General features: G+C 34.6%; 2 protein-coding genes across 2 annotated transcripts; one reads left to right on the top strand and one right to left on the bottom strand.

Annotated features, from left to right (window-relative positions):
- Positions 1-244: 244 nt before the first annotated feature.
- On the bottom strand, positions 245-3,892 carry LOC145313228 (sialate O-acetylesterase-like). The gene is made up of 6 exons (XM_080152529.1): positions 3,812-3,892; positions 3,271-3,396; positions 3,004-3,167; positions 2,832-2,922; positions 1,750-2,695; positions 245-582 (listed from the first exon to the last, which is right to left on the bottom strand). Exons 2-6 carry the CDS (start codon positions 3,388-3,390, stop codon positions 362-364), a joined length of 1,542 nt encoding a protein of 513 aa, XP_080008655.1. The 5' UTR covers positions 3,391-3,396; positions 3,812-3,892; the 3' UTR covers positions 245-361.
- Positions 3,893-5,223: 1,331 nt separating this feature from the next.
- On the top strand, positions 5,224-25,513 carry Hcf (Host cell factor). The gene is made up of 24 exons (XM_080152513.1): positions 5,224-5,626; positions 9,329-9,478; positions 9,692-9,792; positions 9,971-10,029; positions 10,700-10,960; positions 11,185-11,356; positions 11,658-11,736; positions 12,804-12,976; positions 13,345-14,388; positions 14,593-14,731; positions 15,811-15,902; positions 16,615-17,041; positions 17,210-17,437; positions 17,594-18,244; positions 18,385-18,537; positions 18,901-19,160; positions 19,576-19,702; positions 20,439-20,710; positions 21,573-21,644; positions 21,974-22,190; positions 22,635-22,693; positions 23,120-23,265; positions 23,658-23,716; positions 24,355-25,513. The coding sequence occupies exons 1-24, from the start codon at positions 5,467-5,469 to the stop codon at positions 24,456-24,458; spliced, it is 5,205 nt and encodes a 1,734-aa protein (XP_080008639.1). The 5' UTR covers positions 5,224-5,466; the 3' UTR covers positions 24,459-25,513.
- Positions 25,514-25,678: the final 165 nt, after the last annotated feature.

The following is a 25,678-nucleotide window of genomic DNA, read 5'->3' as shown; positions in this document are numbered from 1 at the left end:
CCCCTAGAGACCAAAACGCCCAAAATGAAGGGATAAGGGCTTGAAGGCCCATAATCAAATAATCCCACCCTTGAAAACGTTCTTCTTTAAAATTAGTATATAAAATCAAAATGCCCCCCCCCCTTAATCAAAGTTGCAAAATTTAGGAAAATCTTCTAAATCCCCCCCTCCCCTAGACAAAGTGCTTAGCACGCCACTGGTTGTCATCCTTGTTATATCAATTAATCAATGAAATTCATTAACAAAATTTTACAAAGTTTAATATTGCACTCAGGGTTTACATACATTTTAGTGCATTTGTTAGCAAATTAATATTAATTACTGTTGAATGAAGAAAATATTATTGCAAATGTTTACATATTTAGGCAAGGTCATATTTAAATGGTGGAGTAGGCATTCTAAACTGATCATCTGAGTAGATAGGAAGCATGTACAGTTCCTTCACAGGGGTTTCTCTCCAAATATAAGCTATTGAACCTCCAAGAACCATTTCAAAATCAGAAAGGTCAACTGTAACTGTTCTGCTATCTACCTGTTGGACTCTCTCTTTGCTAACTTCCAACCATTTGTCTACTGATTTTCCTAAAGAAACACAAGAGTGAATAACAATCAAAGATTATTTATAATACAAAGTAGAACGATATATGTCTATCCATCTGTCTGAAGCTTAAGATCTTGGTAACCACTGAACCGATTAGATTCTACTCTTCAGGGTATATACCTATTGGTCCTGTGGTGGTTTTAAGCTATTTTCTAATTTCCCCCCTCCTTAAAAAATTGTTTTTAGGCAGTTACTTTACATAAATTGGCAGCACCAGAATTTTTTTGAATTATCTCTTGGGGCAAAGCCCCTAGAGGCTAGAGGCGAAGCCGCTAGTACATATATATACTAGTGACTTCTCACCCAGCCTCAAGCTGCTTTTCCCTAATAGGAAGAGGTGGTTGTTTCTCCTCTAACCTAATATGCCTTTTTTGATCAAATAAGGAAAAGACTCTTTTGGTCTATATCTTCACATACCCCCTCCCTTCCTTAGCCTAATAGCTTAATACCTGGCCTGGATGACCAATTTCAAGCTTTGAAAAATTTGAAATGTATGTGTCAGTTATTTGTGAGATCTCAGAAGATGTGTATAACTACTTTATTAAAAGCGAAGCTTTTCTATAATTAGGGTCGGTCCGTCCGTCCGTACGTCCGTACGTCCGTCCGTACGTCCGTAACGGATAGCTTTTTTCGTTAATTTAGGCATGTTAGGATTGTCCTATCGATTTCAAATTTTGCATGGTGATTCCTTTAATAGTTAGGTACGATTTAGAAAGCGTAGCAACTCTATAATCATTACCAAAATGTCCGTACGTCCGTTTTAAACATGTTGATTTTTTTACTTTTTTAACAACAAATTTTTATGTGATCAAATCATCCGATTGATCTGATTTTTGGTATATTGATTCCTGGGAGAACAAAGTATAATGTTATAAGCGAAGCAACTCTATAATCAAGTCCTAAAAATGTAGGTATGTCCATAAACATTATCTTGTATAAAGCATTTTTTTAACCAAATTTACTTAGAATTTTGCTTCGACTCTTATATATTTATATTCTGATTATTTAGTTCTGACAATATATAAGTGTTAATGTCCGTTTGTCCTATCGTTTCAGTGCTTCGCTTTTATGGATGTTGTCATCCTTGTAATAAATATATTCATTACAATGCAAACATTTGGATAATTTTCAATAATTTAAATTAATACCTTCATCACACTTGACAGCAGACTCTGAACAGAAGTAGAAGCCACTAATCTCAGCATCAACCAGATACTGCAGATCTTTGTCAAATTCAAGTTTTACAATTGTAAAGGCATCATGAGCTTCTTGAGTTAGTGCAATAGGATATGGACCATATGTTGGGTATTCTGTTAATCCATAGGCTACATTCAGACCAGCATTGGCAAGTCTTTCAGCAACAATTTGTTTATACCTGGGATGAATACCACCTGGGTAGCCTTCTTTTGGGTCATAAGTGTCAAGAGGTGAAGACATAAAGACATTTCTCATATATGGATTTGGAACAATACCTACATCAGCTGTCTGGTGCCAACGAATAACTGGAAAACCACTTTCTATAGAATCTGGTTTCCAGGATGCAAGCTGAACAAATCCAAATGGAGCATCTTCATTTGTTCCACCAGAAATTTGAGAAAACTTGAATCTCCAGTCCTCAATCATAGCAGGAAAAGTACAGTTGTAAAGGTCTCTGTTGTAATTGCCATTAGCTTCTCCCTGATACCACAAGAATCCCTTTAATGACACTCTAAGAATAGGATTAATCATTCCATTCCAGAGAACAGTATCTGCATTTGCATCACCATTACTATTAGAGGGAACATTACAAGCATCAAGTACATCTTGACTAGACCAGGCTTCAACTCGGGTACCACCCCAATCAGCATCAACCATACCCTGAGGAACCTCAGTTACATCATAGATATTCCTACCATACAAAAAGCAAACAGCTGACATAAATTTAAGTGCTTCACTGTCATCAGCTCTGGACCATGACAATTGCATATCTTGGTTATGGTCAGGGTCTTGTTCTGTTAGGAACACATTTGCCAAGGAGGCAAATCTGACACCATAGCCATAGTTTTCTGCTGCATCAGCTATTTCATCAGCACTGTTTTCAATATTTTGCATATTCTAAAAAATAAAATTCTAGTATGAAACAAGTACATAGTAAATGGGTGGCCCGAGAGGTATGACTTTAAACAAAGAATAATTGAGCTCAATTAAATTTTCAAATGTTATTGATAAAGTCTAATCTCAAAATCTTTACCTGTTCCATATTTGATTGTCCAGAACAAAGCCAAACATCTCCATACACTACATCCTCCAACTTAAGAGTTTCAGTGAAAGTAAATGTACACCTAAACAAAAAATGTATTTCATTGTATTGTTGGAATTAATAACTAAATCCGAAAATTTTATCAAATCAAACCTAAGATTACCTTGTGTGTTCAACATGGCTTGATGTCTTCACTTGCCAAACATTATCCGAGACCTGTTCAGGTTTCAGCTCCTTGGCAGTCTTTACTCCATCTTTCAGCACACATGATTGCATTACGTTGCTATCATAGTTACCATAGCCCCAGATGATGTTTTCTACACCTCTCTAGAAGCAACAAATAGTTCAAATTAATTAGGAAAAGATTATAACAATTAAGAATTAAATTAAAACAGTGGAAGAATAACTGATAAACTGTCATCTCCAATACCTGAAGAACCATTTCATTGGAAAAGTAATTATTCAGAGTAATGCCATCCTGAGCTTTACTTCCCACAGCTAGAACTGTTAATGTAAATACTACATCAAGTAGCATTTTTGAGGCACCCATGTTGTCCTAAAATTACAGGCTTTTAACAATTTAAAGAAAAATGACTTTAAAAGTTCATTGATGTACAGATGTAGTTAATTCTACTAAATAGAAAAAAACCGTTGAAAATGTTGTAAGAATAGAATATAGATTGGAAATACAAGATTGGCTAGCTAAGACTAGGATAGGGAAAAAAGAGATAGAAATTAAGGTTCATAAAAAGCAAAAAAGTATAGTAAATGCTATACTCTATCACATAAAAATATACTGTCCTCATAAATTATAATTATCTGATATTTTCTAAATAATTGAGGATAGAGAATATATAGTGTACAAGAGGAAGCATTATTAATGAACATAAAAAAATAACACCAGGGTGAAAAAAGCTTTGTTTTTAAAATATATATTATATACTAAATGATAAAAATAAAGAAAATCTTACCTTGTTGATTTAAAGATCAACTAGCAACTAAACTTCTAAAGAAATTGTACACTTTTTTATCTTAGTAGAATAGTGATAGTGAGTATTTTTTTCAATTGTTTTCAAAACAGCCACATTTTAAAAAAACATGGACATATCACGTTTTTCTACATGCCTAACACCTTCGCATGGCTCTATACCTGCGGGGCAACCTTGTACCCAATATAACCTAACCTATAACAGAACTCTTAGTTATAGATCCTAAATTTTATTTGAAGCTAAAATAATTGGCGGAGACCAGTGGCGTGCCCAGCGATACATCAGGGGCGAAGAAGGGGTGAAAAATTGGAATTTCAAAATTAGGAGTGGTGATGACACCCCCCAAAATCCCTCTACCACACGCCACTGTTGGAGACGTTTGAACAAAGTGAATTGTAAAGTTTAAAACCAATCAAATACAAGAGAGCGTATTTTTACAACTTTATGTACCAGTAAATACGTATAATTTACAGTTAAATGCCGATGTTTTATAGTAATTTGATTCATTATACAAAAATCATAAAATTATACATGCCCGGAAAACCTTATTCACATCTAAAACTGCGATCCCGGAAAACAACCTCGGAAAATGAAGACGACAGAAACACAATCCAAAATTTTGACGGACAATTCTTAGAGTGGCAAGGAAAGGCAAGGCAAACAGCTTGCCCATTAGATAGCTAGGACAGTTTGCCCTACACTTTCTTCAGCTGCTACAAAAATAAAGTTGCCAAATTGTACAAATAATTGTCACGGATGTTGAAAATTTAATAATTCATAAAACTCTAAAACAAAATAGAATTTAAAAATCTCAACCTTTTTAAAAAATCTAAAATTTTCAATAAAACAAAAAAATAATAACAATTTTTCAAATTTTTTGGCTACTATGCTTTAGCTGAAGTATAGCAGCAGACCAATAACAACTACCTCCCTCCCTACAATATTTTGGCGCCTCTATTGACAGAAATAAATAGCTAGCCCTAAACAGCTTATCGTAATTGAATATGAAAAAAAGGCAGCTTTTTAAAATTAGATATTTTCGTTTTAAGTTCTTTTGTTTAAAAAAAAACAAAAAGTTTAATAGTAAAATCATGTTTTTACATAAAAAAAAATTAGTTCTTAATAGTATTTATTTTCAAAAAAAATCTAAAAAAAATATTGTATATTGTAAGCTATAGTCGATAAATGAATTTAACAAAATTCAATCATGTTTCAGCCTTTGAACTTTTGTTCATAAATTATCAAGCTGACAAATGTAATCTAATTTTTAAAAAAGCTAGCTTACATTATAATCTTTTATATTTGAAAAAATACTTTGTGGTTTGGCTGTTCCGCCATTTTGAAACGCTATCCCCTCTCCACCCATACCACCTCAAGCAGAAACAGCTGCATTTTGCCGGCTCGGCTCGCTGTGAGAGCACACAAAAATACCCTGCCTAGCGTAGCCAAGGCAGAGCTAGCTGAAATTTTCCCGCATTTCTAGCAGACATACACGGTGACAGCTGACATTTGTGTGGGCTAGCTGACGCACATACTCGCACACAGCGACAGCTGTCTCCAGTAATAGATTTCAGCACAGTCAATAACAGACAGAACAACATTGTTAATATATACAAAGTTATTGGAGTCGCCGAAAAATGGCGTCTCCCATTTTGAAATGGAAAAGAGTGGCAAATGCGACGGGTCCAAGTCCTCGGCCCCGCCACGGGCATCGTGCCGTTGCCATCAAGGACTTGATGGTCGTTTTTGGCGGTGGCAATGAAGGAATTGTCGATGAATTACATGTTTATAACACGGGTAAGAATTTTTGTTTTGCTTGGCTTCTAGGAGGGACAATCCAATATGGCGCTGCTTTGTTTATTTTTAAATTTTCACAATTTCTTCAAACATTTTGCTTTTAAATAACATCAACCAACTAATTTAAAAGGAATTAATTGAAAAACTAGTCCAAAAAATTGTATCTATTATTATATCTAACCAAAGTAGATAATAATAAATAAATAAATTACCTATATGAAAAGATTTTTTAAAAAAATTATTAGGTATTCCAACTTTAAAAAATACTTCTTAATGATTGGAAATTTTTTTATAATTTCACTACTACTTTCTATTATTCATGTATTTTTTTGGCCCGGAATTTTACATTTTTTCAAGATTTTTACTATTTTTATTAAGAGAGGGGTGATTTGTGATAAAATCCGCAAAGGTTATTTGTTATAAGTAAAAAAAGTAGTGTAACGATCAAAATTTATGTTAACTTATTAAATTTTTTTGTCTATAGTTCTTTTCAATAAGAAATACACATATTTAGTGAATATATTATCGTTCTACTACTAATTTTAAGCCTTTAAAACAAATACCTTTACGGATTCTACCAGAAACCTACCCCTCTCTTTTTTAGTTAAAAGCTAATTTACATTTAGGGTCGGTTAGACATTTAGTTAGTTTAGGTATGATAAAATTATCAAACCTGACATGATTCCCTTTACACATAATAAAGCTTAGCAACTCTAAAATTATTACTTGTAAATTAGTATTATGCGAATTCTAATCATATTTTACGTCATATTTAGGGTCATGTTAGGCTAAATGAATTTTGGAATAACACTTAGATTCTTGAGCTTCTTTTGTGATAGATAAACTTAACTACATGTTATTTTGAATAGCATGGCCTATCCTGTTGGTACCAAATACCTGACCAGTTTGTATAACTACTGCTTAATTTAGTCCAAGTTTCTTATATTGGCAGAGCTTGTATCTTACGGGTTGGTTAGGTCAGCTTACGGTGTCTTTTGTTTTTTTTTAAAGGAAACGATTGTTTCCTTAGTTTTTTAACTTCTTTCCTATCCCCCCAGCCCTTAGAATTCCTAGAGTGTGGGGCAGAGGGGTGTTTACTTCCCTTAAACGTATAATTTTTTAAATATCTCATTTCACCCTCAAAATATTAAGCTTAGACGTCCTTGCCCCGGTATACCTTCATATTTATCAAAGGATGAAATGAAAATACTTTTTGGAATTAGCATTCAATATTGAGACTGTAATCAATATATTTCATAGTCATGCTTTTTTAATTAGTAATATCTGGTTTAGAAGTTAGGAAAACATTTGGATCATGGAAAGAAAACAAAGTAGCGGGTTTGTCACATTTTCACATCAGCTTTTGATAGATTATTTTAGCTTATATAAATGTTTATGATTGTCCGCACGGGCTAGAAATAAGAGAAAGCTACTGTGAAAATACGACCGAGCCCTTTTTCTTTCGTTGGTCTTAATATTGTTAAGATCCGGGATAAAAAGCAAATCTTTAAGTTGCATTTCATTACTTCATATTTCATTTCTTAGCCGGTTTAGAGATCTTGCATTAGTCTTCAGAAGTTTGCCCAGTCTCTAACCTTACACCTCCCCGAAAACAAACAGAAACGCAATAATTTTATCCTAATCCAGAAGTAATTCAGATATCTTAATTTGCACACATACGGGCAAACGGACATCCCGGCATATTTAACTATAGAATACCTACATTTCATACAAATAAAAAAGTTTTTAATTATCTAAAAAATCAAGGACATTCTAAAAATGTCTAAATGATTTGTATTGTGTACTTTCTATAATACAAAGTAGAACGATGTCTGTCTGTCCGTCTGTCCGTCTGTCCGTCTGTCTGTCCGTCTGAAGCTTAAGATCTCAGTAACCACTGAACCGATTGGGCTCTACTCTTCAGGGAATATACCTACTGGTCCTGTGATGGTTTTAAGCTATTTTCTTGGGGGGTGGGACACCCCCAACCTCCCCAAAAATGAAAAATACACCCCCCCCAAAAAAAAAAAAATTTTTTTTTTTACTTTTTCTTTCAAAATCTAAAATACGAAAAATTAGGTTGATCAAACCTCTTGGGGCAAAGCCCCTAGAGGCTAGGGGCGAAGCCGCTAGTACATATATATTTTGACAAGTGTTAAACTATCAATTAATTCTATTGCTAAAGTTGTATATTTAACAAGGATGACAACATCATTAGCTATTTTATTTTGGCGAAATAGATTTTTTTTGAAGAAAATCAAGTTGCTCGATTTATTAAAGGCATCAAATTGTTAAGCCAATTGTAACATTACTTTACTTCATTAAATTATTTACTTTCTACCGAATTAATTGATACTTATGCAATTATTAATGACAATTGAAAAATACATTTTCGCGAAGACGCCCAAATTTTCTGAGAGAGAATATTTAAATGTTAAAAAACTTCTTTCATGGCTTAAGTATATGTTAAATGTATTAGGTATTTTGAGTTTAGTCATCAGGTATCATTGAGTTTTTATATTTTCTTTAACTTTGATTTATTACAGTTGTTACTTAATCATTGAGATAAAAACAAGGATGACAATATCCGTAATAAGTGTTTGAGCACATCAATAATTTGTAAACTTTTGTGTACCAACTTTCAAAAGCAGAACCACTTTTTTTACCCATTCTCATTTCTCTAAATTACTGTGTGCGCTTCAATGACTTTTATCCTTTCCCCCTTCCCAGATCTGCCCCCCCCCCCCCCAAGCCACCAACCCATCTAATCATACCCCCCGCTTCTTCTAAATCCTATTTCTGTTCATCTCTTTTCCTTTGTGAAAGGGCCATAAAAAATGCGTACACTCACTCTACTTTATTTGGGCCTCAATATAGCAAGTAAAATACGCAAACTTTTGACAGAAAATTTAATAACAAAATGCTCTTAATTGCTGTAGTTTAATGCTAAAGGCTTATTATACGTTATATTTTCTAAGTAATTGATGAATTTCCGATACTTACAGCCTATATATGCATATATTGAAAGTATACATAAGCAAAGCATAGGAAAATAGTCTATCTCATAATTACGGTTCATTAAGAACCTGTAAAAATTCAAGATTAAATAATTTATAGAATAATATTTTTTTGAAGCATTTGATTTCTAAGCAGTTTTCTTTTAACCAAAAAATTGTAACTTAAAATCTCGTTAAAAAATATATATTTTCTATTTCCCAATGAACTTGTCCATAATAACAACATAAGCTGCTCTCTTTTCCCTCCACTCAATGTCCCAGCTGTCGTTCAATAACAGCTTGGAACAGGTTTTCGGCAGCTGAACGCCGACAATTCTAGAATTTTTGCCGGGATCGCAATATTACACGGAGAGGTCGTCTTTACATGAGAGATCGTTGTATTTGTGACGTTTATAAGAGATCGCATTTTGAAATGATATTTTTTTATTTATGAAATTTCTTAAAATATAATGATAATTTTTGTTTCAATTTCAAATTATTTGGGTTTTTTAGAAGAACAAGGTTAAATAATGTCTTTTCCCCCAATTATTAAACAACAAAATAACCCTAAGTACATTCATAACTTTCAATAAATAACAGAGAGGTTGCGTGATTAAAATTTTCTACGAGGGGCTCTACTTTTTGATAACAAAATTATGAAAACAAATAAATAACTTATATGATTGATTGATAATAACTATTTCAGCAACAAATCAATGGTTTGTGCCGCCAGTGAAAGGAGATATCCCACCAGGATGTGCAGCTTTCGGCTTCGTTGTAGATGGCACAAGAATCCTTGTTTTTGGTGGCATGGTTGAATATGGAAAATATAGCAATGATTTATATGAACTACAGGAATGATTCTTTTCTCTTGAAATTATAAATTAATCTACGATCATGAAATTATTCGATAACCTTGAAATTTTGAAATAAAGTGAGTGTAAGCTTATATCTTTGACTACAAAATAATATTTTATTTCAAGACAAATAGACATACAAACTAATTGAATCTTTATGTAGTTTCTTTACTAAACCATAACAGGAAAAGAATCATTTTTCACCAACCAGGCTTCCCGATGGGAATGGAAGAAACTAAAGCCGAAGCCTCCGCGGGCTGCGCCACCCCCTTGTCCACGTCTGGGACACAGTTTCACATTGATTGGAAATAAGGTAGGTAAACATTGTTTATTAAAAAATTACATTATGAAATCAAAGTTACATCAAAATTACATGTTATCCAATACCCAATATTTATAACCTAACCTAACCAAACTTGATCTAATGTAATAATCAATCATACGAAAAAGTGCCACCTCTCCCCGCTCACTTAAATTTATTTCATTTTCAGGTATATTTGTTTGGCGGTTTAGCAAACGACAGTGAAGACCCAAAAAATAATATTCCAAGGTAAAATTAGAGTTATTATTCGATATTGTTTTTATATTTATACGACTGTAGAGGGAAATTTTCACACACCTAGTGTATAAAATTCTTGGGATGAAATTGCAATTAAAATAAGAAGAAATAAATCCTTTGTTATTTTAGCTAGTTCTACTACTTAACCTAAAATCAAAAGTTACGATTTCTATCTCTATTTGAATTGTGACCAATTTACCCTGATCGCAGTGTGCTGGAGCCGGAGCCGGGAGCAGCAACATTTTTGGTGGAGCCGGATCCGGAGCCGTATTTTTCGTTAAAAACGGCTCCGGCTCCGGATTAGCTAAAAATGATTTTTTAAAGTAATATAATTTGGCAACGGTCTATTTCCATATAATAAACTGAAAAACTATTGTTACTTAACAAATAGACACACATCCTTCTACTTTTATATAGCCTTAATCAAATAAAAGCAAAATATTTTATATTATTTATTTTATTTTATCAAATTCAATAATGAAAAAAATTTATATATTAATTTTAAGGTAGGAGCTGGAGCCGGAGCCGCATCAAAATTATACGGCTCCGACACCCTGCTGCATCTTACAATTAATATTGAATTCCGTATTATTTTTCAATGGCATTTATTTTTATAATAAAGTACTTTTCAGCGATGCTTACTGATGTCGTTTTAATTTAGGTATTTAAATGACCTATACACACTTGAAATTCGTGCCAACTCAAACGTAGTCCAATGGGACATGCCCAGCTGTTACGGTCAGCCGCCGCCACCCAGAGAATCACATTCAGCCGTGGCCTACACAGACAAGGATGGGTCCAACCCAAGGTTGATAATCTATGGTGGTATGTCGGGGTGTAGGTTGTCGGATTTATGGATCCTGCATATTGATACCATGACCTGGAGCAAACCCCAGCTCGCTGGAATTCAACCTTTACCCAGGTAGAATTAATTTACTTTTAGAGTTTGATTAAAACACATTAAGAGCAACATACCAAAAGTTCTTTTTTGATACCTATACCTTTTTTTGTTAGATATAAAGTTATAAATGAAAACAAGAGCAAAAACAAATGTAAATAAGAGAGGTTAGCCTTTCATTTTTTCTAATAATTTGCCTTCTCTCTTTCATTCTAAATGAAAAAAATTTACACTTGGTTTTGTTTTAGATCCCTACACAGTGCAACCATGATCGGGAACCGTATGTTTTGTTTTGGGGGGTGGGTGCCCCTAGTGGTTGATGATATCAAAGTGGCCCCACATGAGAAGGAATGGAAGTGTACCAACACATTGGCCAGTCTTAACATGGATACTATGCAGTGGGAATCACTTTCTTTAGAGGTATGAGTTATAAATTCTAGATATCTTTTCAGGATGGCCAAAAAGTTGATGAAATAACCGTAGAAGTCTCTTTCATTGACGATACATTGAAATGTCAATGTAAGAAAAAGAAAATAATTTTATTCAAAAACTATTTGAACATTTTTGTAAATCAAAAAATATTAGGATATAAGTTTAATAATATTTAAATTACCTTCTAATTTTTGGAATATAATAGTTAGGTACCTAATCTATTGGAAAATTTATGAATTTATTTATACCCATTTATTTTTTGTCCGCTAAATAATTTTTGTCTTTCTAGGTATTTGAAGATGCCATGCCGAGGGCAAGAGCTGGTCACTGTGCTGTTTCAATTCATTCAAGGCTCTGGATTTGGTCAGGTATGATTCTTAGCAGAAGCAGTTACTAGGACTCTAGTTGTCTTGACTCATAAACAGCAACAAATCGAAACCAGGTTATAGACTCTCTGGGTGAGTGCTGGTTTAAAACCAAGGCACCATTCCTGGTAATGTGTTTCCTTATTAAAGTGAATGTTTCGTATATAATTTTTAACATGTTCAGTATCATTAAATGTATTAACTGTTGAGAAATGAAGCAAAGTGTAATATGATACATGCAACTTACAAGACATGATAAATATGTAAATACAATTCAATTTTGTTCACTAGTATAGTCAGTAAACTAATGTCGAGTAAAGTTAAAACAGATGTTTTAACAAAAGAAACCAAATTGAAGTTTATAAACAGAGGTAGATTATTCTAATATCCACTCAGTGCTAGTTAAGTTACCAAAGGCAAAATTTTAGTATAGGGAGTGTCTTGTCAATGATAAAATCCTTTATATGAAAAAAGGGGGGGGGGGGGTTAATGCAACCATCTCGTAATCAATGTATAATGGCACTAAGAATTCGAATTTCGATCTGAAATTTTTCATGAGTAATCCTTGGCAGGTCTTTTTTCCCTAAATCGAACAAAAAGTTGGAAAAGTAACGGCTGGCGGCTCAGCCATTTAGCCGTTTTTTGCCTATTTTCAGGGCAAATTCATCATTAATTACGTAGGAATCAACTTTTTAAAAACATATTTTTAGATTTATTCATGTTAAATGGTAGTTATAACCATTTTTTAAATTTCTTGTACCAACACTTAACAGCTACTGGCTTTAACCGTTTGATAAGGTTTTTGAGCGATAAAAAGTATTATGTAGAGTTAGGTTTTGTGACTAATTTGCTCTTAAGATAGCCAAAAAAAATGGCAAAACGGCTGAGGCGCTAGCCGTTACTTTTCCAACTTTTTGTTCAATTTGGGGAAAAAAGACCTCCCAAGGATTATTCATGCAAAATCTAAGATCGAAATTCGAATTCTAAGTGCCATTTATAAATTAATTACGAGATGGTTGCATTAAAAACCCCCCCCTTAATGTCAACAATAACATTGGATTATATTTTAGGGCGTGATGGATATCGTAAGGCATGGAACAACCAAGTATGCTGTAAAGATTTGTGGTACCTGGAAACAGAGAAGCCAGCAGCACCTGGCAGAGTCCAGCTGGTGCGTGCCTCCACACATAGCCTTGAGGTCTGCTGGGGTAGTGTACCCACAGCTGATGCTTATTTGCTTCAGGTATGCATGAACAAATTTTATTGTTAGTTCAAGGATTATTAATAATTTTGAAAGGCAATTAAATTCCATATTTCTAAAGCCATTTTCATCAAATATTTGATGTTAAACGAAATTATTCACCATACATACCTATAATATGATCATGTGAAAAAATTATATTTCTTGAATCAATAACTTGTAGGCAATTAAATCCCCCGAAATGGAACTATCCTTTTGAATACAAATGATGAAAACCATCCTTGCACTGAGAATTCTATGTCTTGACATGAGAATTTTAGGAAAGAAAACCAAGGCCTTTTATCTGACTTACTTTAGTATGAAAATGATTGATTAGACTTTATTTATTTTCTAATATGTATCATTCTTAGGTGCAAAAGTACGACATGCCTGCTACCGCTCCGCCTCCTGCGTCTGCTGCCACTCCTATAGCCAGTGCCGCTGCTGCAGCCTTAACATCACAAGCTGCCATGGCATCTCTGGCAACCTCATTGCCTTCATTGCCTGTGGCCCCTATTGTCAGCCAGACAAGTGGGCATACAACTATGGTTAGTTTAGCTACTCCTATCATGACAAATCAACAACTACACGCAACTAGCATTTCTGGAGTAAGCTCAATTAATCCCCAGGCAATGGTGCAGCAGCAGTCAACGGCTATGTTGGCCTCCCCCAACCAGTCGAGCATACCCAGTGTTGTGTCGCCAGTGAAGTCAATTTCAGGAGCAACTGTTAACCTGACAGGGGCTGGTTTGGGTGGCCCACAACAGCACACTATCATCAGGATGTCTAGTCCAGTTACGCAAGGAAGTATCTCATTACCAACAGCAGTTGCCGGCGTACGGCCCGTCACTAACATTGTTCGGGTAAGAGCCCCAGCTTCAGCTGGCTTGCCGGCCGGTCAGCAGATCAAGGTTGTTGGTGCCAGCGGTCAGACGCATATTATTAAATCTGGCGGTGGTATTACAACTAGTGTAGCCCAAGGTCTGACACAGGTTGTTCAGGCTTCTCAGGGACAACAAATCACAATGGCATCTGGCCAACAGGTCGTGGCAAGCAGTGGAACAAGCATGACTGGTATTGCTGCTTTGGCAGCTGCTGCTGCCCAGCAAGGCAAAATGGTGACAACCTTGCCAGGAAACATGGCACCTGGCCAAACTATTAAAGTTGTCCAAGGTGCACCGGGATCGGTTATCGGCCAGCAAGGCATCAAGGTGGCCCAAACTGGGCTGGGACAAACCGCTATTATTGGCGGACAAACCGTCAGGCTGGCCTCGCATCAAGGCGGTACTTTGTTGAAGCCAGGTACAGCCATCACTGGACCTGGAGGCAAACAGATCATCCTGCAGAACAAAGGAGCTGGAGGTGGACAAGGTCCTCAGATTGTTACTCTGGTGAAGACAAGCCAAGGAATGCAGGTATAAACAACTTTGTAATTTCTTTATTGTCTAAAATATCAACTTTTCTTACATATGATGAAAATCATCCTTGCACTGAAAATTCTAGGTTTAAAGAACTTGAGAATTTTGGGAAAGACAACTTAGGCCTTTTATCTGATTTTTGTTGTTATGTAGTAAGCTTTATTACAATATTATGTAGACGTTTTAAGAATATTTATTTAGGTTGCAACCCTACCTAAGGGCCAGACCTTGCAAGGTACAGGTGTAGGAGGAGGCCCAAGGATCGTGCAGGCAGCCCCAGGCAAGCCTATCCCACAAGGGGCCACCATTGTTAAGCTGGTTAATGCCCAGGGACAACCAGGTATACATATTTACTTATTCATTTAATTTGAATGAATTTAACATATTTCTTCATGAGTTCAGACAGTCTTAATTGGCTAAATTTTAATTAGCACGACAACATCAATATGAAGTTCCTATTAATTGAAACAAAATAATTTTATTCTAAAAGGAAGATCTACACCATAAACATAGCTTTTTTGCGAAAATCCTTTTTACAGTATTTTGTGTTATTTTGTATAGGTATATAGCACGCTACGCTTTTATGAAACATGGTCATTAATGAGCCAGCTTTGCTGCTATGCCTTGTTTTTATTTCTCTTGCTTATATACTTTGCTTTTTAAGTTACATCATTGGCGGAGGGGGATATTGAATTTGAAGATAATTCAGGTTTAGTGTGTGCCGTAGTTTATGGGAGTTTTATAATTAGAAACGAAACATTTTGTTTTGTACATTAATAAGATTTGTTACTTTATGACCTCTGTTAGAGAAAAAAATAACGTTGAATATCTTTTATGACTAGATATTCTTATATACTAAAATAATCCTAACTGCCATTTGAATTTTGTTTACTTATTTCTGATACTAACATGAACCCATGAATGGGTTAATGAATTATGGGATAATAGAAGGAAAACGAAGTTGCGGGTTTCGTTGTATTTTCATATTAGTTTTCTCTTATTTCTAGCCCCTGCGGGGGGCTCCAACCTTGCGGGGCAATCATTAACATTTACCTAACCTAATCTACCCCAAAATAACTTACTAAAAGCTACTTTGAAAATACGACGAAACCCGTTACCTCTTTTTCTTTCTATGATCCGAATTATTCCTTACCTCAATTGTTAATAATGAACTAATAGGTAAATAGATTTTGATACTATTTTGTTTAGAATTTTCCCTTCCCAACCTTAAACCACCTCACTCTTAACAAACGAGTTCTGGAAGTTTGGGGGAAAGATTTATTTTTAGACCATATTAACATTCCTACCTGTTTGTATAAACCAAAAATTCATTATTAGAACATATATTTAGAAAATCCACAAATGACATGAGTGTTAAATGAATCTTACAAGTTAATTTTAAAATGTTAATTTCTTCAGTTGGACAGCTGACAAAACCAGCAGTTTCTGGTGTGAAGACCATAAATACAGCTGGCATGATGGTTAAATCTGGAGGCGTTCAGGGCGTACAGGTATATATTATTATTAGTTGTATAACAGTTCTATAAACATAGAGAGAAAGTGGACAATGGGCTGTTTATTACACTAGTCCCCACAGTTTTATAATAAAGTTTTCTGATTTGTTGGCTTGACAACTTTGGGGACTATTAATGGATTTTGATTGGTTGGTTTATTAAGTTGGGTGTCCAATCGTTTTAACCACTAGTTGTAATCTGCAGTATGGGTAATTTCATTGGGGGATGTACATCAATTTATATGCCACTGTCTTACGACTTTATATCCCTGGCTATAACTCTAAACCTATGGTATTTTTATACGTATTTTTACTGTGCACTCACGATGATGCCTACTTTTTTTTCAAAAGCTAATGTTGTTTTGACTAATATGTGTATAAATAATGATATCAAATAGGATGCTAGGTTTGTTTTGTTTACGAGCTCCACGGCCTAATAAGTAAATACAAAAATTCAACAACACATGAGAATGAATGGATATTATGACAGTAAAATTAGTCTGCTAACATAGACCTAATTTCGCTTATCTAGTAGAAAGGGAGGGGCTCGGGTGGAAGGGGGATTAGTTATTTTTGCCAGCTACGAATTTCACTGTTACAGATAACATGAAAATCTGGTGTAACATCCATTTGAGAATGGTAGATGTACCATTTTATTTATCTATCCAAGTTTCCTTTTGTCAATCTCTTTACAATAATTTCAATTTTAGGTACAAGGAGGACAAGTTCAAAATATCGGCGGCAAACAAACTATAGTTATAAACAAATCTGGCGGTCAAACCATCCGCACCGCCGGTGGCCAACAGGTCATTGTGATGACCACAGCTGGCGGCGCAGCTGTTAAGTCATTGGGCGCCCAATATTCAACCGCCGGCGGCCCGGGACAGACAATGTATGCTACACAGGGCGCCGGGGGCGGTGTTAAAATGATTGTTGTGAGCAGTGGACAATTGTCTGGAACATCAGGCTCCAGACCTGTTATGGTTAGCATACCCAACCAGCAGGGGGTGAAGACAGTGAATGTGTTGGCAAAGCCTGGGGGTGGATCTCAGATAATTTCCAGCGGAGGCGGTCAAATATTGACGCTCCCGGCAGGACAAGGAGTTCTACCTGGCGGTACACAGACTATGATGATTGGTATGTTAATTTTAATTTTCTACAATAACACTTAAATTCTGTTATCAATTAAAATAGAAATACCAAATCATGCAAAAGAATATTTATAAAATTCACTTTTTAAGATCTATCTCTGAAAAATACAATGCATTACTTGTTTGTTCAACTTCACATTGATCTTTTTCTTAGGAGGAAAACCCGTAACAGTTTTGACCAGCATAGCTGGCAGCGCCACACACGGAGGCAAAACAGTTCAATTAGTAAACACAGTCAGCAGCCAACCAACATCAACCCACGGCCAGCTAATTACAGCTGGCGGCCAACAGGTTGTTGTTGGCAGCAGCGCAGGAGGCGGCCAGCAGATGGTCGTTATGTCGGCGGCTGGTATTGGCAACCAACCTACTGCTAGTGTTACAGGTATTGAAACTTCTTAATTAACCTTTTAAGATAAAAATTCAAATGAAAACGAAACATACATTTTTTTAAGGAAAGATATTTATAGTTATATTGATGCAAATAAATACACATTAAGGTTTATGTTTGAATGTCCTATAAAATGAATACTTGTTTTAGGTTCCGTTGATGGGCCTGTAACTAGTGATGCCGCCCTGGCGCAACTAGCTGCCGAGGCTGGCCTGCTGGAAGGCGAGGGGGCCGAGCCAGCACCCGTTGGTGCCAGCCAGGTTGACGGGGGTATGGTGACACCTCAAGAGGGCGATGTCAACACCGAATATCATCACATAGATCTTGCTGAATACATGTCAATGTTTAATTCCCAACTGGACGGAGAGTGTATGTACAGTTCTCAAGTTGATGGGGATCCTGGAGATGTTACTGACGAAGCTGCAGCTGCAACAGCAGCCACAGAGTCCACAGCTGCCCCCGAAGCTGCTCCTCAACCCACCGAAGAATCTGTTGGCGAACCGAGCAAAGCGGAATCAACCGAAACACCATCTGAAACTACTGAAGCCGTACTACCTGCCGTAACTGAGGCTACGCCCACAGAAACTGCAGCACCTAGCACTGAAGTAACAACCCCTGTTGTAGAAGAGACACAATCCACGCCTGCAGTAGAAAATGCACCAAGTACAGAAGCTACTACTAATTCCACAGTTGAATCTGAAAAGGCTGAATCAAATGTTCCTAGCACTGAAGTAGAAGCAAGTGTAGCTCCTACTGCTAGTAGTGCAGCAATGGAGGTTACTGAACAGAGCACAGAATCAGGTATGTATAATACATAACTAATACATCTTTTTCATTGCATCAATTTTATGGGATTTTTATAAAATGAAAATTCGATGTGAATTTAAGTTTCTATTTATGTTAAATAAAAAACTCAAATTTCAAATTACGATTTTGATCAGGTACAACAGTAGTAAGCACAGAAGCAGAGACGCCTCTTTCAACACCACAAGTTTCAACAGCACCTGTTTCAACACCACAAATTTCAACAGCACCTGTTTCAACAACACCCACAGAAAATGCCTCTAGTTTACCCATAGTACAACAACAAACAGGTTATTTTTTACTTCCTAAATTTTAAATATCAGTCATAAAATCAGGTTTCATACACAGCGTTATATGAGATAAAAGGGTTTTAAAGAAATTTTAAAGAGGGGTTTACTCATCTTAAATTTCATTTTTCCATTATAATTGTCCCCCCCCCCCCCCCCTTACGTTATAGTCACTAGTTTAACAAGTAGTTGTCGAATGATAATAAAAATATGTTCAAGTAGTTTCCCTGTCAACGAACGAACGACTAACCTTTAATATAAAAATACTTAGTTTTTATTTTGTCTGAAGGCTTCAGACAAAAAAGCACCTAGTGGATTGATAAAGTTGGGTTGCATTTTAAAATCAACTTTTATGTATTTGATCAGGTCTTACAGTGCCTGTATCAACACAACCAGTCGTCTCCACTGCACCAGAACAACCACAACCAGAGCAAGCGCAGCCACAAATAACACAACAAGACATACAACAACTTCTCACTACCATCTCCACATCACAACAACAACCAGTCCCACCACAGGCACAGCTGATGCCAACACCCCAGCTACCTGTTGTGTCTGTCCAACAGCCAGTGATGGCTCCCGTTTTGAATTTGATGCCTTCTCAACAACAAATGGAAGATTCAAAGGTGAGAATATTTTTTTTCCGCGGACAATTCTGTATTTTGTAGCCGAAAAATATATGGCGAAGAATATTGGTCTAGTTATTTATCACATCGTATTATAGACAACTTTCCGCGGATAGTGAAATAAAGAAAAATAAGATGTAATTCAATTATGTTAGCCTGAGGTGCCGAAACCAAGGATAACAAAACTGGTATTAATATTAATATTGATTTTTATTTCATTATTTGTAGAAAATTGTCTATAATAGGTTTCAATACATGATTTTTTAGTAAAGCTTCGCTATTTTTTTTTAGCTAATCCAGCTGATAATCTGTTTCAAAGCTGTACCTACTGGATTAATATTAAAATGACATTCATGTAAAAAATGACTATTAAACTTGTATGTAATCTTAATTATCTTTATCTTTTAAATTTTAGGATGGGTTAAGTGCGGCGATTATGGAATCCTTAAATAACGCTGCCACAGCCTTATCAAAAACAGGCAATTTTGTTGGCCTACCACAACCCACCATGTTGACATCACAACCACAACAAATGGACACAGGTAAAGAAAAATTAAGTTAGTAGAGCAGTGAATCTATCTTCTATAATCTCTTCTGAATTCAGGGGTGTATATTCTACATGGGATCCCCTGCTCAGGAGGGGGGGAAAAAAATAAAAAATAAGTGGTTGGAGGGGAAAAAAAATGTAAAAATTAAGAAAACTGAAAACATTTTTCCCATTTTCCCCCCTTCTTGGTGAAAAAAACTAAAAAAATGTGTGGTAGGAGGGATAAAATAAATAAAATATAGAGTTCTTTAAATATTTTTCCATTTTCCCCCATATTTTGTGAGAAAAAACTAGGGGGGGAAAGAAAATCAAAAATTTTGTAGCCGGGGAAAAATAATAAATCTTGTGCAGAATATACACCCCTGTCTGAATTTCTTAGGTTAAGATACTGCTATTTTGTTTACTATTGCTAGTTCTTATATTTTTTAGTTACAGTATAATATGACATGTTATTGCACTGCTACTTATGATCTTCATTTGTCTAATACCGTATATTATGATTTTAATCTCGAAAAAATACCCTACTTTACATATTATAACCAGACGTGGTGTAAATTAACATATGGAAAACATAAACTTGCAAACAACTACTTTCTCCCCCAATTTTAATTTATTTACAATAAGGTGGTGGGGTTCTGTGTTTGACTAGGCACTATAAGAGAAACCACTGCACCTTTATTGATAGGGAAGCATATTTCTATCTGAATTTCTGAAATTACAATTTCTTGCAGGTGACGTAGCAATCAAAGAAGAAAAGCCAAATATTGATTCTCCCAAGCCATTACTACAACCCAATACACAGGACGTTTCCATGGAGGATGAGAAGCCTCCAGATCAGGCCGACATGGACGGCGCGTCCGCCTTGGCCGCCCTGGCGTCCGCCGCCAGCATGGCGCAGGACACGGTCAAACAGGAGGGAGGCACCAATGGTATCAAACAAGAGATGGAAGAGTTTGAGGAGAAGAAGAAAGATTTTGCTTGGTTTGATGTTGGCATTATTAAGGTATGAATTTTTTTTAGTTACATTATCTTAGCAGCGCAACTGTAGCTAATTCACGATTAGAAAAATAATAGAACATTAAAATTAATACAAATGCATTTGTTAGAAGTTTCACAATATTTTTTATTTGATTACATTGTACTTTATTGTTCTTTTTATCTCCTTAGATATTGCTATATCTTTGTTTCACTTCTTTGGGAAGTTTATCAGCCTTGTTAAACTACAATTTTATTTATATCTAACAATGCCAAGGTTTTTTTTAGTTGAGATATCTCTAACTACTAAACCTATAGATTTCTCCACTTTAATAAGCTTCAGATTGGTCCCTTCCCTAAATGGTTATAGGCAGTGTTTCGGAGCCGGAGCCGGGAGCAGCAACATTTTTGGTGGAGCCGGAGCCGGATCCGGAGCCGTATTTTTTGTTAATAACGGCTCCGGATTAGCTAAAAATGATTTTTTAAAGTAATATTATAATTTGGCAACGGTCTATTTCCATATAATAAACTGAAAAACTATTGTTACTTAACAAATAGACACACATCCTTCTACTTTTATATTTTATTGTTTATTTTATTTTATCAAATTCAATAATAAAAAAATTGATATATTAATTTTAAGGTAGGAGCCGGAGCCGCATCAAAATAATACGGCTCCGACACCCTGGTTATAGGCTATTTAGAAAAATAAAGTCGTATAGTTTAATGATTTTTCCTGCCTTCCCTTCCCCATTCGAATTATATAAAACCGCTAAAAATACCTAAAAGTTTTAAAATTAAAGTCTTGGAAGACATGTAAAAAAGTTTTAGTGAAATTAGAGGTTTCTAGAATTAATAATCACACAGCTATACTATATCATTTTGTTTAGGGAACATCGTGTACAGTATCAAGTTATTATCTTCCAACTGGAGAGCTAGAAAGACAAGAAGTCGACATTGAGGTATATTATTATTTTTTTATTAGCACAGCCACATTTTAAACGGGTTTAGTAAATCTGTGTAAATGTTTATTACCTATCTTACGACACATAACATAAACCTATTTTCAGTTAAATCTTCCCCTACTGCAAAATTAGGCCTATGGCTAAAATACAGTGGCGTGTACAGAGTCTTAAGGGGGTACAACCTTGTACAAACATCTGATTTGGGGAGTGTTGACACCCTCTTACATCCCAATTGTGCACGCTTATACGTTATGCGTCCATAGAAATATTGTGATGTTCTATTTATAAATAATCTTGCGTTAATAAAGTAATAAATAAAAATTCAGGGCGACGACAATTTATCGAAGAAGGTAGATCTACAACCCGGGACCGCGTACAAATTCCGCGTCGCGGGCATCAACGCGTGTGGCCGGGGGGCGTGGTCAGAAATCTCCGCCTTCAAGACCTGTCTGCCTGGTTTCCCAGGCGCCCCCTCCGCCATTAAGATTAGTAAATCTACGGATGGAGCTCATTTATCCTGGGAACCCCCTTCAACTTCTACAGGTTAATATTAGTTTAGCTTATCTAATAATATCTTCATTTATACGGTCAGATGAATGTTATAAAATCAAAATTATAATTACACTGGAACTCTAAGTTTAACAACTACGCTATTGTAGTTATTGTATTCGTTGGCTTAAAACAGTCGATACTTTCATTTAATTTTCATTAAAGTTGGTTCTAAACTCTAGTGTCCAAACTTTTCAACTAATAATTTTAAAGCTGTTTATTTTTTTTAAAAGAAATTAATCGTCGATTGTCTCTCACATATTTACATATTTGATAAAAAAAAGTAATAATCAATATTCAATTATTCATATTATCATCAATTAACAGTGATTTGTTTATTTTTAATTCTGATAAGAAATATTAACACAAATTTATAAAGCATTTGTTAGTATGTACTTTAGATATTTTTGTCATGTAAACATTTTCTGTATTTTTTAGGAGATATTGTTGAGTACAGTGTTTACCTTGCTGTGAAATCTGCCACCACCTCTGCCCAGGTTTGTTCTTGTTTAAGCAACTGTTGTGCTGTTTGTCCTTGTTTAAGCAACTGCTGTTGTGTTCACTATTATGTTCTTGTGTATAGGGATGAAATACAACATGTTTTTTTTTTGTAGATCTGTTTGATACTATTTTCATACACTAGCTTAATACTACTTCAATACACTCAGTGAAACAGTAGGTAAAACAAAGAGGAAATTCAAATCAAAACAGTTTTGTAGTGCTATGATTAAACATAGAGTATTGAAAAGGATAGATTCTAACATGTCAATAACCTCTGTTTTTTTCTGTTCGATTAGTGAAATTTTTATTCTAAACTGAATTCTGCTAATGCATCTTGACATTGTATTTAAATAATATCAATTAAGACCTTTTTATATTTCTCAACTGCAAAATCTTTAATAACTTCAACTTGTATCTTTTAGGGTGACACAAAGACTGTATCCAGCAGTCCAAGTCAGCTGGCCTTTGTCCGCGTGTTCTGCGGCCCTAGCGCGCAGTGCGTAGTACCTAACAGCAGCCTGGCGGCCGCTCACATAGACACAACCACCAAACCTGCCATTATTTTCAGGTATAAACCTTTTATTTTATGGTTTGGTAAAATAGATTGCTATCATTATAAGTGAAATTTCTCTAATTGTCTTTTTTTTAGAAGTGAAGCCACTCTATAATTCACTTCTGTCTGTCCGCCATTCAATCCGTAACGCTATGGGTGAATGTGATTATTAGCTGATATTGAAGATAGACGGCTGAAATTTTACGATTCATATGAAATGCGCGCATCTAGTCTATACATACAATACATTGTTTTATCCGTCTGTCTGTCTTTTCATGACATGACAACGTAATGACGTCACGAAATTTTTATATTGGTAGGTTACTCATTCTGAACAAAGTACTAGCATTTAAACCGTAACATCATTTAGTTATAAATCCAAAGTTAAAACTTTTTTTTCTGTTTAGAATTGCTGCGAGGAATGATAAGGGATACGGACCTGCAACCCAAGTCAGGTGGCTTCAAGGTATGTACATTTTATAATTGTAATATTTATTTTTTATGCTATACAAGTTTTCATGGGTGTATATTCTGCAGGGGATTCCCTGCTAAAGGGGTAGGGGACAAACAAATATGTGGGAGGAGTAAAAAATGAATAAAATAAAGAGTTGTGTAAACATTCATCAATAAAATAAAATAGAAAAATATTTTCAAAACTCGTTATTTTATTCATATTATCCCCCCTCACACATATTCTTTTAGTTTTTTTTTTTCACCAAAAAGGTGAGAAAAATGGAAAAAATGCATTTAGTTCTCTTAATTTTTACATTTTTTTTTCTCCCCCAGCCACATATTTTTTATTTTTCCCCCTCCCCCTCAGCAGGGTCAAATTTGAAAATCTACACCCCTGAAAAATTCTTAAGATATTATGTATTCATGTTTATTTAATTTTGTACACGATTAAAAGCAAGAACACACTTCAAAACTACTTAATAGAAAATACTATTTTGTCCCTTTTTTGTCTAGAATAAATTAACGAGAAGAGCTAACCGTTGCGAACTGGCGAACCGATCCTAAACATAGAAAAGCTTAGCTTTTAAAAAATTGAAGACATTTCATCTATCTATGAAAAATCTTTGTATTAAATATTATTTTTTTGTTCAGATGCTAACAGCCCTGCTCTGACCGGCAAGTCTAGCGGTATCAAGCGTACTGCGGGCGGTCAACCCACCGGCATGGTTAACAAAATGCAGAAAACCGGTTTCTAAACGCAACCTACATCACAATATATAAAAAACACTTGTTCTACATTACCTGTAGAATTTCAGTTATCATAACAGTCAATCCGGTTTGTTATCGAGCTATAATTGGAAGGTTATTAATATTTGTACGGGTCAAACAGAAAATTATAATTATTAAATTACGAGATTTATAAATGCAAGGTTGTAACTTACATGTATTAAAAACGCCTTGCTTACTTTTATAACAAAAATGCTTCCTAGAAAATCCACCAATCCAATGAATATTACAACATGGCCTGTTACTTAATTCTCAATTATTTGTAAATATTATTTTCAGTTTTCTAAAATTTTCTTATCATACAAAATTGTTGTTCTTTTACTTCTAGATCAATGATTATCTATCCTTATATAATTTTGTTTATCAAAACTTGAAACTACAGTTTTTCAGTATTCATTATTATGTATCTTATTAAGTCATATTTAATAATTTGCCATAAAATACTTGTTATACTTAGTGAAACTACATTTAACACAATTTATTACAGAACATTATCTAATGTATTTTCTCAAGAATCTAGACATGTAAGAAAAAAATTCAGGGGGTGATATTTTATCCAATGAAAAACACTTTAATCAAACTTTTTCGTTAGTTATAATCTTAATTAATAGTGTACAGTACTCTACCACTATTATGCTAAAAATGATAATTTCAAATAATTAAATAGTTTGAGGCAAAAATGTTTTTCTTTGGGTAAATTATCTCTCTCAGTAAGAACTATTTTTTAAAAATTATATTGTTCATAGCTTGTAAGTAGGTAAGAAAAAGTTAATTTCAATATTAATTCTTTCATTTCTTCCATGCATTTGTTACTTAAAATTAAGGATTTTTTTATTAATAGCATTTTTAATTTAGAAAATAATGAATTTTATAAACAAAATATATTGAAATTATAAAAGTTAAGGTTAATATAAATTTTGTGAAACTGTTACATTATAATTATAATTGCTATATACTATGTAATATTAAAATGTTATTTGAACAGATTATATTCATAATAATATATCTTAAATATTTTCACATATATTTCTTGTTGATTTATTTCTTATATTTGACATAAATTTTGTTTTTCAGATAAACTTTGAAAATGAATTAACTTCGTATGTGCTGAAAAATATACAAAATAAGATTTTAACATAAGTTTAATAATACCCAATTAAATGACAGATTTATTTTCTCATTTTATTAT

Source organism: Acartia tonsa, chromosome 3, assembly GCF_053477335.1.
Source record: "Acartia tonsa isolate MP-2025a chromosome 3, ASM5347733v1, whole genome shotgun sequence".
In the NCBI taxonomy this organism is placed as follows: Eukaryota; Metazoa; Arthropoda; class Copepoda; order Calanoida; family Acartiidae; genus Acartia; species Acartia tonsa.
The sequence above is the reverse complement of the archived record's forward strand: the minus strand, read 5'-3'. Positions and strand labels throughout refer to the sequence as shown.

Coding starts and splice junctions, on each gene's coding strand:
- Hcf (XM_080152513.1), top strand. CDS start 5,467: ATGGCGTCTCCCATTTTGAAATGGAAAAGAGTGGCAAATGCGACGGGT. Junction 19,703..20,438: donor ACCACAACAAATGGACACAG/GTAAAGAAAAAT, acceptor AATTTCTTGCAG/GTGACGTAGCAATCAAAGAA. Junction 21,645..21,973: donor GACAAGAAGTCGACATTGAG/GTATATTATTAT, acceptor ATAAAAATTCAG/GGCGACGACAATTTATCGAA.
- LOC145313228 (XM_080152529.1), bottom strand. CDS start 3,390: ATGGGTGCCTCAAAAATGCTACTTGATGTAGTATTTACATTAACAGTT. Junction 3,168..3,270: donor CCAATGAAATGGTTCTTCAG/GTATTGGAGATG, acceptor TGTTGCTTCTAG/AGAGGTGTAGAAAACATCAT. Junction 2,923..3,003: donor AGCCATGTTGAACACACAAG/GTAATCTTAGGT, acceptor TTTTTTGTTTAG/GTGTACATTTACTTTCACTG.